Genomic DNA, 13430 nt, shown 5'->3' on the forward strand with positions numbered 1-13430 from the left:
AGCACAAAATGGTACAAATGAAAACCTTAATGCAAGAAAAAAAAACAAATCCGCACTCAGATTTGTCATTTGTTAATGGAAAAATTTTGGATTTCCATGACACTGTTAGTGCAAAGGCTCTGGTAAAGCAGCAAATCCATTAAAATTCCAGTCCCCACCTCCATTCTGAGCTCCGCAGTGTGCCCCGGCCACAGTTAGCATCCATATGTTTGGCATTAGTGTAGCAGGAAGAACCCACATAACTTTTGGGCACTTCAATAGCATATTTGCAATTCTCAACTGATTTCTTAAAAACATGTGGGTCAAAACAGTAAATATTCCTGAAATTTATTTACCTGATGGGTGCAATTTCCAAAATGTTTTTGGGAGTGTGCTGGTGTTGAGGCATATCAGGGGCTCTGCAAATAGCAAACACAATCTATTCGAGAAAAATCTCTGCTCCAAACGTCAAATAAAGGTCCATCCATTTGGAGCTCTGACCAAACAGTGCTTTCCAACCACATATGTGGTAATTTTGCATTCAGTAAAAATGGTGTAACCAATTGTTGTGTTTTTCTGCTTTTATTCCTCATAAAAATGAAAAATATTGGGCTAAAACAGCATTTTATTTAAAAAACTATATGGGCTTGTTTCCATTTGCGAGAAACACGTCCGTGTCTCGCATGTGGAAACGAAGCTCTGGCGCCAACACTTCGGAGCGGAGCGTGCGGCCGCATAGCAACACATGCAGCCGCACGCTCCGCTCCGGAGTGCCGGCGCCAGAGCTTTGTTTCCACATGCGAGACATGGACGTGTTTCTCGCAAGTGGAAAAGAGGCCTATATATAATTTAACATTTTCACGGCCAAATGTATTCAATTTTTTGAGACTTTTCTGTTAAAATTCTCCTTACACTCATGGATGGATTCCTTGAAGAGTGTATTTCTAAAACTGGGCCATTAGCAAGATGTTTTTCCTGTTTCCAGGGACTCTGCAAATGGTGCCCACAATCAATTACAGTAATATATGTGCTTGTGGCAATCAAAATACAGCTCCTTGCCCAAGAATGTGGTCCCTGAGAATCTGCTCGGAGGCCCGATAAAAGGTCTTTGAGAGCCGTAAATGGCCCTGGGGCCTGAGGTTCCCCACCCCTGACTTAGAGCCTATTGCCAGATTTGAAATTGGTGAACAAATTGAAGTGTATGTTTGTGTGTGTGTGTAGCCCATTCACTATCCCCATCTATCCCCCACCCCCTGAAGATGACTGGACCATGATTGTAAATACATCATTGTAAATACACACCTGTACTTTGCATCTCCCCCACCTCATTGTAGATTGTAAGCTCTCACGAGCAGGGTCGTCTTATTTTGCTTTAATTATTGTATTGTTAACGTTGTTACTTATGACTTTTGTGTTTGAAACTGTTAAGCTGTAAAGCGCTGCGGAATATGTTGGCGCTATATAAATAAAGATTATTATTATTATTATAGGGCCATTTTCCCTTATTACCCTGGTGAAGATGAAAAATTTGGAGCTAAAACATTTTAGAGGGAAAAAATAAATTTTGTATTTTTTATGTTGATTCTTATAAAGCATTTCAAAATTTAACGGGGTTGTAAACTAAACATGCAACCCCTTTCAGTCACTATATTTCCCCCATGTATAATAATAACAGCTTTACTATAATCCCCACCAGAGAATTCACCGCCCCAGCAGTGTCGGCAACTGCTCACCCCGAGCTAGCTGGACATAACCCTGCAGACAGTCAGTGGCTGCTTCACTCACTTCCTTCACACAAAACTTACCCCGGGAAGAAGTGAGAGCGTCTCTGACTTTCTCCGGTTTCCGGTTACCTCAGAAGGAAGTGAAAGTGAAGCAGCGGCTGATTGACTGCTTGGTTCCCTTAACATAATGTCATTCGAAACTCTGGAGAGCCAGTGCCCTCATTGCTGTAATGGCGCCTGCATTGGATGTGAGAACAGCTGTTATTATTTTACATGGGGGAAATATGGTGATTGAGAAGAGGTTGTCAGAGTAGTGGACAACCCCTGTAACCAACTTGCTGACAGCAATCACGAATACTTTTGAGGGGTGCATATGTATTATGTATATATTGTACAAACATGGACAAAATTGCCGGTACCCTTCTTTAAAGTAAGAAAAAACAGCAATGATCTCTGAAATAACGTTTAACTGACGAAAGTAATTTTCAATTTAAATAATAAAACTAATGAAAATGACCGGGATAAAAATGATGGAACCCTTAGAAAAGAATGAAAATAATTTGATGAAAGGAATATGGGAAACTAAGTTGTGTCTTGTAATTAGCTTCACATTTGTCTACAAACTTGTAATCAGTCAACCTGCCTATTTAAAGGGTGAAAAGTAGTCAATGTGCTATTTGGTATCATGGTGTGTATCACACTCAGGAGATCAGAAAGATAAATCTAGACAAATATGTTAAAGGAAAAGGCTTTGAGACCATCTTCAATAGCTTGATGATGCTGTTTCTACAGTAACAGGAGGTCGTTAGCACTTGGTTGCTCTAAATTCATCCTAAGTTTTTTTTATTCCAATATTCTAATGCATCCTCTTGAGTCATACACTCAGAGAAATGGTGCCTTGGACAAGTTGCTTCAGTAACCTGCAGAGCTTGAACTGTTTGACTTTTTATGGTGTAGACTGTGTTCAGTGATAATTATATTGTTGAAATCTGACTCATCAGCCATCCATGCGTAAGTATTTATGATCAATTTTCAAGGTGACTGAATCCTTTCCTATAGTACTTACAATTAGTGCCTAAAATTAGATTGATTCTATCATGTGCAAATGTAAAAGCCCATAGACAGCCAAACGATCACTTATAATGTATACCTTAATTCTTCTGTGTATTAAGATGCCAAATAAATGAACTAAAGTATGACACTGTCATAGTTCCATAGTAATACAGACACCATTCTAGTTTTATCAGTGCTCTGTCCAGGAGTAAACAGACAAGATGTTTACTTTTACAGTCCAACTTGGACACTGCTGTGCATACAAATGAGCCAACTGCATCCAGAATAGTGAAGACTCATTATTATCAACCCATAAATTTAGGCGATATAGTCTTGAAGGTGTTTAAGGCAAAATCATTTCAAAATGTATGTTATCGTTTTAAAAATTATCATCCAACCTTGCTCTGACAAGAGACAAGTACTCTTTTTTTTTTTTTTTTTTTTTTTTAAGTAAAAAATCTAAAAAAACAAACAAAAACAAAGCGTGTACACCAATTTCTTCCTGTAATCGTAAAGACTAATTGTCATAGTGATCATGTGAACTAATAATGTCAGCAGGACCGAAGGTTGGTCAGTAAGAGTCTAGGTGTTCAGACTGTCAAGGTGACGTATTGAGCAGCAACCTGGTGACAGGTACTCTGAAATTTCATCTATTAACAAAAGCACCTTGTAGGATCCCTAATGACCCTCCTAAACAGGCCCAAGTTTCTGCTTGTGGGATTTTGGCAAGCAAAGCGCGATTCCACAACCTTCCATGGACTCTCTCTCTCTGTGAAAGCTCGCATAAAATGAGCGCTGCTGTGTACTTCACAAAGCCGTTTTGGAATGACAACATTATTAGAGGTTTCTATGAGGAAGATGAAAAATGGAAAAGTAGCCGGCACCAAAAAAAAAATTGTGTAGAATAAAATTGAAAAATGTATTTGTCATTAAAAAAAAATCAAGATGACAACCACAATCCAAAAAAGAAATGGGGAAGGGGAGTACACGAGAGTAGGGTTGAGCGACTTTTACTTTTTTAGGGTCGAGTTGGGTTTCGCGAAACCTGACTATCTCAAAAGTCGAGTCGAGTGAAATCGACCGATTATGGCGAAAAGTAGGGGATCGACCGAAACACGAAACCCAATGCAAAGTCAATGGGTAATTTTTTTAATTTTTTTTTAATTTTTTTTTTCTCTCTCTCTTTCTTTCTTTCTTTCTCTCTCTCTATCTCTCTCTCTCTCCCGTCCCTGAACAGAAAAGCTGGTGTTATCCGTCCCTGAACAGAAAAGCTGGTGTTACACATTGCAAATTGCTACAGCGCACAAGCGACAAGATGGCGATAGGCGTCTACGCCCCTAAGACCTGTGTCATCACTCTGCCCACGCTCCTTCATTGGCTGAAAAAATGGCGCCAAGCGCGTCATACGAAACGCGACTTAGGCGCGAAGATTGCCGACGCATGGCCGATCCCACACTAGGATCGGGTTGGGTTTCATGAAACCCGACTTTGCCAAAAGTCGGCGACTTTTGAATTTGTCCGATCCGTTTCGCTCAAGTATACACGAGAGGGTTAATAAAGCCTTATGTGCTTCGGACAGACATGTCTTTAGTCATAGGTATATATAGGTATTGTGTTAATATTGTCTAACAATATTGAAAGGGCTGTCCACTTTAATATTTTTTAGTCCACAAGCTTGTTCCAGTAAATAAGAAAACAAACCAGCCTTGCTTACCTTCTACAACTCCATCACTGCATCTCTTCTGCTTGTCCAGTCTTTGTTAAATGGTTGCTTTTTTGACGTCTCTTCTACAGCACATAACAACTGCAGCCAATCACTGGACTTGGCGGTCTCAAACAATTTACTATGGCGTCACCACTGTGGGTGATTTGAAGCAGAGGTCAAGTGCTGACCCAGTTGTTGAGTTGTCACAATCTGGGCCTTGTTTTGCCACTCCATACATGTGTCCATTTTTCCTGCTTCCACCACATCATCTTCAACAACTGACTGTTTGCTTCCCACCTCCTGACCAGTACTCTCGTAATGAGATAATCAATGTTATTCACTTTACCTGTCACTAGTTTTAACAGTGTAACTCATCAGTGTAAAGTAAAGATGTCAGTTTATATATATTTTTGGTGACTTTTCTATTTTTGATGACTATGTATTTTTGATGACCGTGATTCATGGACCCGACGCAGGTCTCTGGACTCTGAAATGGACAGCCTCATAGGCATATATGAGACTTTCAAGTTTGGATTAGGAAACCCGCAGGCTGGTCCATGAATCACGGTCCATGCTTGCCCATATCACATGAATGTGTGAATTCAATCTTAATCATAGGAGGAGGTCCAAGTTGTTAAACCTTTTGGCTTTCAATAACTTTATACATTGTTTTCGAATTATATTGCTTGTTTTTTTATGTTGTTTTTTTTTTGTCTCTACATTTATACCTTTTTGACCTCTGAATGATACACTTTTTGGGAAGTGCGAGCAACAGTCTCTTGGGTTCTAAACTTGAATGCCTTAACGGCAGGGCAGCTGAAGATTGCTATCAGGGAAGCATTGCGTTCAGGCTGTGCTGCACACTGGAAGCTCTCACATTCAGCATACTTATTGTGTGACTTTATTGCCAATCAATTTCCATCCTGCATGGGCTCATCTGTCCTTATTCTACTTTATTCCACTGAACTCGAGAATACATCTTATTGCAGATGTAGGGCAAAGTGACTAAAAAGTAATGGTTACTGCTATATATTGGCAGACATTAAATACTTTTCTATACCGAGTGTATGTGTATGGTCTTTTGCACATGTTTTTATTTTATATTTTGCCCACTATAACTTGTATTCATTTTACGTTTATCCTGGCAATCTAATAACAAAGGCCAGTGACGATGTGGGGAGTTGAAGATACATTTTGGGCCTTTTTCACCAGACCATTATTGTGTAAAAAATCCATTGAGAAAAGGATTCCAGCTATTGGCCAGGGTAAACATGTAGCAATTGAATTATCAGTGAGAAATGTACTTCTTTGGTGTTGATTGAAACTCTTACAATGACCTAATAATTATTTGTCTGTTATATGCTCTGCGGTAAATTGGAATTTCTAGTCATTTGCAATGAAAACAGTAGAAATTACAAGCGATCTGAAAAGCAATTTGTCTTTTTAATGGTAAAATTCTTTATAAAGCCAACTGACTGTCATTTATACAAATTGATCTTCACGCATAAAATAATCCTTAGGGTGGTTGAATCCATAATTCCTGTAATGTAATTACCTACTATAGAAACGATCCATGGAGCTACATTGGGGTCATTGAAGTGAGGTCCAAGTCAGCATGGCCCTCAATGCCATAGGTGGCATCTAGCGGTGTAATTCTTCTCCTCTCCATAGAGGTCTTCTGTCCTGGAATATTATGTGGTTCTGTAACTGTTCACCAGGAGTGGGTGTCTGTCCTAGTTTACCCCATAGGCCTATATTATGCAGGGGTTTTTTTTTTTTGTATTTATGCCTGGCATAATCACATTATTTCAGCTATGAAGGTACTCATTCAACCGTGTCCATATGTGTAGACACTATTGCGCTCACAACTAAACTGTAGTATGCATTACTGATAATTGGGAACAATCGGAGCTGTTGATGTTATATTAGGCACTGCAATTATTTTTGCATCCATGTCATCTCACCTGGAACATTTTGGAGACTTTGTAAAAAAAAATAAGCGAAACCTCCCAGAATCACAAAACAGTTTTCATATCCATGGAGGCAACAGAAGCCTCCTGGAACCTCACAGAAGGCAGAGCTTTCCACTGTGCATGGCACCATTATGCTTTGCCATATGTCTGATCCTCAGGTGCACATTCACTGGGCAGAGATGTGCATGGGCAGAAAGCTGCCAATCAGTGGAGGGGGTAGGGTTATACCGAGCTTATGAGTATTGAGGACTACATAGCAGCAGGTTTACTAGTCCTTTTAGTGATGTCCTGATAGTGATTTTATGAACACTAATATGTGGCATATTGCTAGAATCAGGTCTCTGTCTACATTACACTGGTCTCATATTAGGTTCCCTTTAATGTGTATGGCCAATATTTGTTCTGGACTCTGTATATATCACCACTGTAATTGTGTTCCTATTTGTCCCTGTGCAAATTGCCTCTTCAGAGAAAAAGAGGGCTTGAACTCTATAGCACCACCAGTTGGAAGTAGCAATCCTACAAGTCACAATCAACCCTTTAACGAGTCTTGCAATATGACTTAGGATAAAAGCCACATCAGTATCTGTTCGCAGACACGGTGTTTCGGGCTGTTGAACCTCATCAGTGCGAAGCATGAGAACTGATTTGGCTAGATGAGAGGCTCTGGACTGGGGTCTAAAGGGTAACGTTTCTCCTTGTGGAGAGTGACATACTAGCTCTGGCTTGTCAAGGTAAGGAGGCTCATTGGCCGTGCAATGCTCCTCTGGGAAATTTAATATGCAAATTGCTTCAGAGAAAGAGGACTTGAACTCTATTTGTCCCTGTATACAAAAAAAAACCCTGTTTGGGAGAGAAGAACAGACAAATTGCGGCGCCCTAAGTGCGTAAACACAATATTATAGTTTTTAAAGGGTGCCCAATTTTATGCACTCACCTGATAAAAGACTAAAATGGCTTTAGATCGTGTATCCTCCAAATTCCCTCTGAGATACTTTTCAATAGTTTTCAATATACAGGGCTTGCAGCTTGCCTCGGGTGGATCCAAGTGAGAGAGCCAGAGTAAGGCTCACACAGGATGAGTAGTTCAAGAAAAGCACATCCAGCCCATGAATGGCAGCGCTTCCCAGGACTCGCATTCAAAGATGATATTTCATATTTTTTTATTTCATAACTTAAAATAGAAGAGATACAACGCGTTTCGGATACAGTATATATCCTTCTTCAGGTATCATAAAAACACAGTACAAATCCTACCCTGTTAGGAGGATTTGTACTGTGTTTTTATGATACCTTAAGAAGTATATTTACTGTATCCGAAACGCGTTGTATCTCTTCTATTTTAAGTTATGAAATAAAAAATATGAAATATCATCTTTGAATGTGAGTCCTGGGAAGCGCTGCCATTCATGGGCTGGATGTGCTTTTCTTGATCTATTTGTCCCTGGACATGGCTGCAACAACCGAAATGAAGCCTGCATTGTCTCCACTGTCGCCTGCATTGTGAGATAGTTTTATGTAGCAAAGTGACACTCTATTTAATGGTTTAGTCATTTCATTTATATAATTCTATTCGCCTGTTAGCCGTATGCTGCAACATTTTTCTGCTGTTTCCCCTCTGTTTTGTAACCGGCTGACCTCTTGAATCTTACTTTATTTATAGATGTTTTCCACAGTGCCGGAGATGCCACAAACAAACTCCCAGCTGCATTTGTCTCGTAAAAGGAGCACTGACTCAAAGCCGCCTTCCTGCAGCGAGAGACCCTTAACGCTTTTCCACACAACACATGCCACAGAGAAAGGTGGGTGTGTCCCAGCCCCCACCCCAATCCTTGATATTGGAAATGTCTGTATTTTGTGTTCGGTGTCGTGACCATAGTACCTGTTTACATACTCATCCCTTGCTAACTTGGTCTAGTACAATAGGATCCCAGCTTACTTACAGGTGACCACAAACACGTGTTCAGATAATCATTCCTTTTCTTGACAAAATGTAAGTTTAAGGCTGGGGTCATACGGGTGTATAACCTGCCCAAGTGCTATCTGATGTGTTCTCTCACAGCACTCGGACCAGTTATACTACGGGGCAGTGAGGATCAGTGAATCTTTCCTCAAGACAATTCAGCGTGAGAAAATAAATTGCAGCGTGCTGCGAGACTCGGCTCACTCGCACCCTTATAAGTCTATTGGTTAGTGTGAAACATTGGACTGCACTCAGAGGTCATCCCATTGCAGTCCAATATACGCTGAGACAGGCAATGGAGAAAATACATTCTTTGTCTCCTCCACACCTGTGCTGTAATTCTCTGATGCGAGAGGAACGGAGCACAGAGCACTGACACTCGGGTTCCGCTCGCAGCAAAGCTGAAGCCGAGGGTCATGAACATGTTGCATCTGATGTTATACGACTGTGTGACTTTGGCCTAATACATGCACTATATATACCTGTCTTTCTATCAGCTAACTAAAAGTGTGGCGTTCCATTTTAAATATTTAGGTAAAACACTTTAATTACATCACATCAAACACTAAAACATTCACTCTCTTTAAAGGGGTTGTCCAGTCAGGATAAATTATAACCCATCCTTAGAATACGTGATATTCTAATGGAGTGATGGGGTCTGACCACTGTGTTCGGCGCCATTCAGCAGAACAGCAAACTTTTAACCTTTAAGGGGCTCATTCTGAGTGCTATCCATGAAAAACTGGACAGCCCTCAGGCCAATGTTCTTATCACCCTCGGACTCGGGTGGGCAAGTCCGATGGATGCCACTGCATACAACAACGACTTGGAGGTATGGGGAGAGGAAGGGCCTAACAGTAGGGAGCGAGAGATGGGACACCTTCTGACTCCAACCTGTGACAGTCCCTAAACTCCTCTAATGCACTATGTGGGTCCTTCCCACCGCTGTTGTCATCTCAATATACCCTGCCTAGTGCACTGGCCGTCAAAGGTGCTAGCCTCACTACTGCAATTGGTAAAAACACAGGGCAAGTGACTTACATGGGACAGACAAAGAAAAAGGAACAAAATACTCCGCTTCAGGCACTAAAGCAGCAAATAATACAGTATCAGAATCCTGAACTCCAACAGCACTGTAGACTTGCGAGTACAATGCAAGAAACTCGCGCATCAATACCCGGCACTCGGGACTGGAGCGTGCGGCTGCATGTCTTTCTGAGCAACTGAACGCTCTGGTCCCGAGTGCCGGCGGTGCAAGTGACTCGCACGAGTTTCTCGCATTGTACTTGCAAGTGTGATCCCGGCCCAATACCTACAGTGAGCTGATGAGTCATGTGATTGATTTAAAGGATAGTGGGGGTGGTCACCACCCAACATCAGCTGACCAGCCAGAAAGCAGCTGCCAGCATGGATACTGACATTAACCCTTGCCGGACCAAAAGTAAAAAACATTTAAATTAAAACAGAACCAGAGCGTTTTTTAATGACCAAATATGCGTGTGCATGGAGCAGTTTCTTCTATAAATTGTATGAGACACACCCACTCAAGTCTATAGGCGCATAAAAAATAATTGGTTGCCACACTAGAGCAACCAATTTTTATTGATGCACTGTAATTCTGTAACATAGGAAAGTGTAAATGGTCCTGTAAATGATTAATTGCTGCTGTGCAAAAAAAAAAACGGATTGCACAAGGATGACAAGTGAGAAAAAAAATTGTCCCACTTTTCTGGATGAATTTCTTGATTATTTTATTTATATATATATATATATATATAATTTTTTTTTTTTTAAATACGCTCATGTGAACCTTGCCTAAGAATGGAGCAGCAGTGTTCATGTTCAGCCGCCGCTCCATTCATGCCGTATGGGACTGCCGAGCATAGCCCCTTTGCAGGGATACACAGAATGATTGGAGCAGCGTTTGGGTAGATGCTTCATTCTTACAGTAAAGATACCTTCATACATAATGATTTCGTTAACGATATCGTTGCTTTTTGTGACGTAGCAACGATATCGTTAACTAAATCGTTATGCGTGACAGCGACCAACGATCAGGCCCCTGCTGGGAGATCGTTGGTCGCTGGGAATTATCAGGACCTTTTTTTTGGTCGCTGATCACCCGCTGTCAACGCTGGATCGACGTGTGTGACGCCGATCCAGCGATGTGTTTACTGGTAACCAGGGTAAATATCGGGTTACTAAGCGCAGGGCCAGCCGTAAAGCAGAGCCCAGCGGTGACGTCACCGCTCTGCTTTACGGCCGGCGCTTACACAGTGCAGGGAAGCTGACGCTGGGGGACGTGACAGGAATGTGAGTATGTACTGTGTTTTTTTAACTTTTACAATGGTAACCAGGGTAAACATCGGGTTACTAAGCGCAGCCCTGCGCTTAGTAACCCGATGTTTACCCTGGTTACCCGGGGACTTCGGCATCGTTGGTCGCTGGAGAGCTGTCGTGATCGTTGGTAAATCGTTAAGTGTAACGGTACCTTTAGACTAGTGCCTCATTCTGCTGATTTGTGCATGTCCCAGCCGTCTGACCCCCACCTATCTATAAGTAATCACCTATGCATTGGATATTTTAACCTGACAACTCCGTTAATAACTAAGTTTGCTGTCTCTAGGACACATTAGGCATTTTTAGAGTACCTAAGTTGAACCATAAGGAGCAGTATAGGAGAGTAAGTTTTTTATTTCTTTTGTAATGATAACATTTCTTGCTAGCTAATTGTCCTAGGCTATCATCAAATCGTGTTCTTTAACAATTGTTTTCAGCTGAGGTTTGAAAAAGTCAAACTCTGCTTTGCATGGCATGATTTTTACAGATGTCTCTGCTGCGCAGACATGGGAAGGATTATTAAGATGTTTTCTTGCATGCCTACTCTGGAAATTTCTTGGGTCTCTAGTGAAAGCTGGATTTAATCAGAACTGCTTTTATAACTAAATCTGCAAACAGTCATCAGCCTGGATTATTAAAACTTTTCATTTTGTGGCTTTTACGATTCTGAATTTACTTGTTTTGTCTGAAACTTATGGTGGTTGTCAGCAGAATGATAAGCAAATTTTCTAGAAAATATTCTGTATAATTATTTTATTCTTTGAAATGTCTGGTGTTTGTATGCATAGGACTCCAGTGGATGGTCCTATTATTGATTGATAGTTTACGCTACATGCACAGTCATACAGGGAAGTCTGTCGATCACTGAATAGGACCACCCACTGGACTCATACATACAAACACCAGGGATTTCAGTGAATAAAATGCAAGTTTTCCTTAAAATGTTCTCACAAAAAGTATATCAATCTCATCCTGTTCTATAACGTACTTCTAGCCAATCGGATACTATTTTAAATATAACAGGTTCCATTTAAAGTGCAACTGTAAGGAGATTTGAGCATTATTTAAGCCAGAACATCTAGAAATTTCCATAAAATGGTAGTATTGGAGAGGGGATAAATTACTGATTGCTGGGGGTCCAACCACGGGTCCCAGTGATTTCGAGATTAGAACTTTGGAACATTGAGAATAGAGCTCTGCAGCCTTGTACTGAATAAATAAAATAATAATCTTTATTTTTATATAGCGCTAACATATTCCGCAGCGCTTTACATTTTGCATACATTATCATCACTGTCCCAGATGGGGCTCACAATCTAGAATCCCTATCAGTATGTCTTTGGAATGTGGGAGGAAACCGGAGTGCCCGGAGGAAACCCACGCAAACACGGAGAGAACATACAAACTCTTTGCAGATGTTGTCCTGGGTGGGATTAGAACCCAGGACCCCAGTGCTGCAAGGCTGCTGTGCTAACCACTACGCCACCGTGCTGAATGAAGCAAGGTACGCATGCCCGGCCTCCTCTCCATTTATTGCCAATGGGACAGCCGAGTGCAATGCTTGTCTATTTCCAGAAGTCATATAGACAATAAATAAAGTGAATCTTGAGCTTGGACAGGGGGAAACTTGCTTATTTTTGTTAGGAGTTGCAATCTGCCTAGGTTCTAACAGGCAAGCCAAGTGGCTCATCATTAAAGTGTTGATCACTAATGGACAACTCTGGTTTATTCATTTTCAGGACCTTTTATAAAATGAAAGTAGCATATACTCACCTACTACAGTGACTTCATTCCAGGAATATCTGGACTGCTGTTATGGAGAGTGATGTGACTTGTCGGCTGCAGCTAATGAGCGGCCTCTGTTCAACCGCACCCTTTATTATGTCATCAGAGCGGATGACCACCCTGATGGAATATTAATGGCCTGCAACCAAAGGGCGGTCCCACTCATTGGCTGCAGCTGGCACATGACACGTCACCACCTGGAACAGTGCCGCTGACATCACTGGATTAGAGCCACTGTAGGTGTTGTGTGTTGACTTTTTTAATATAATTCAGGTCAAGTAGTGAACAAAACTTTAAGGAAGCTCTGCCTCTTAGGATTTCCTGTCTGAAAAATACACAAAAATAAAAATAAAAAATTAAGGTCCTGATTAGTGATGAGCGAGTATACTCTATTGGGTTTTCCGAAGCACGCTCGGGTGGTCTCCGAGTATTTGTGAGTACTCAGAGATCTAGTTTTTGGTGCCGCTGCATGATTTGGGCTGCTAGACAGCTTGAATACATGTGGGGATTCCCTAGGAACCAGGCAACCCTCACATGTACCCAGGCTGGGTAGCAGCCGTAAATCATGCAGCTGCAAAAACTAAATCTCGACAAAAAATAAATCTCTGAGCACTCACAAATACTCGGACACCACCCGAGCATTCTCTGGAAAGCCTGGGCAACGAGTATACTCACTCATCATTAGTCTTGATTCATCATTTGCATTTTTTTTTGTTTATTACAGTCACTTTTTTGTCTTGTATTATTCATTGCCTTTTCTTGTGCCAAAATGGCATATGTGCTTCATGAATTTTGGCTAATATCAAACATATTCTTCTTTTTGCTTTGACCCATTTCTGAAGCTTACTAATGCAAAAGTTTCACATTCATAAAATAGCACAAAAATTATCTGGCATTCATGAACTCTC

The 13430-nt window shown here is 41.1% G+C and overlaps 1 protein-coding gene across 2 annotated transcripts in view; it reads left to right on the top strand.

Moving 5' to 3' along the window:
* The window catches only part of ARHGAP26 (Rho GTPase activating protein 26), a 590718-nt gene that overhangs the window by 345943 nt on the left and 231345 nt on the right, over positions 1–13430 (top strand). For both annotated transcript variants that reach the window (XM_069764052.1, XM_069764053.1), the window contains exon 19: positions 8098–8236. In XM_069764052.1, coding sequence (XP_069620153.1) covers positions 8098–8236 — 139 coding nt within the window. The remainder of the gene's footprint in view (positions 1–8097; positions 8237–13430) is intronic.

Source organism: Ranitomeya imitator, chromosome 4 (assembly GCF_032444005.1).
Source record: "Ranitomeya imitator isolate aRanImi1 chromosome 4, aRanImi1.pri, whole genome shotgun sequence".
NCBI lineage: Eukaryota > Metazoa > Chordata > Amphibia > Anura > Dendrobatidae > Ranitomeya > Ranitomeya imitator.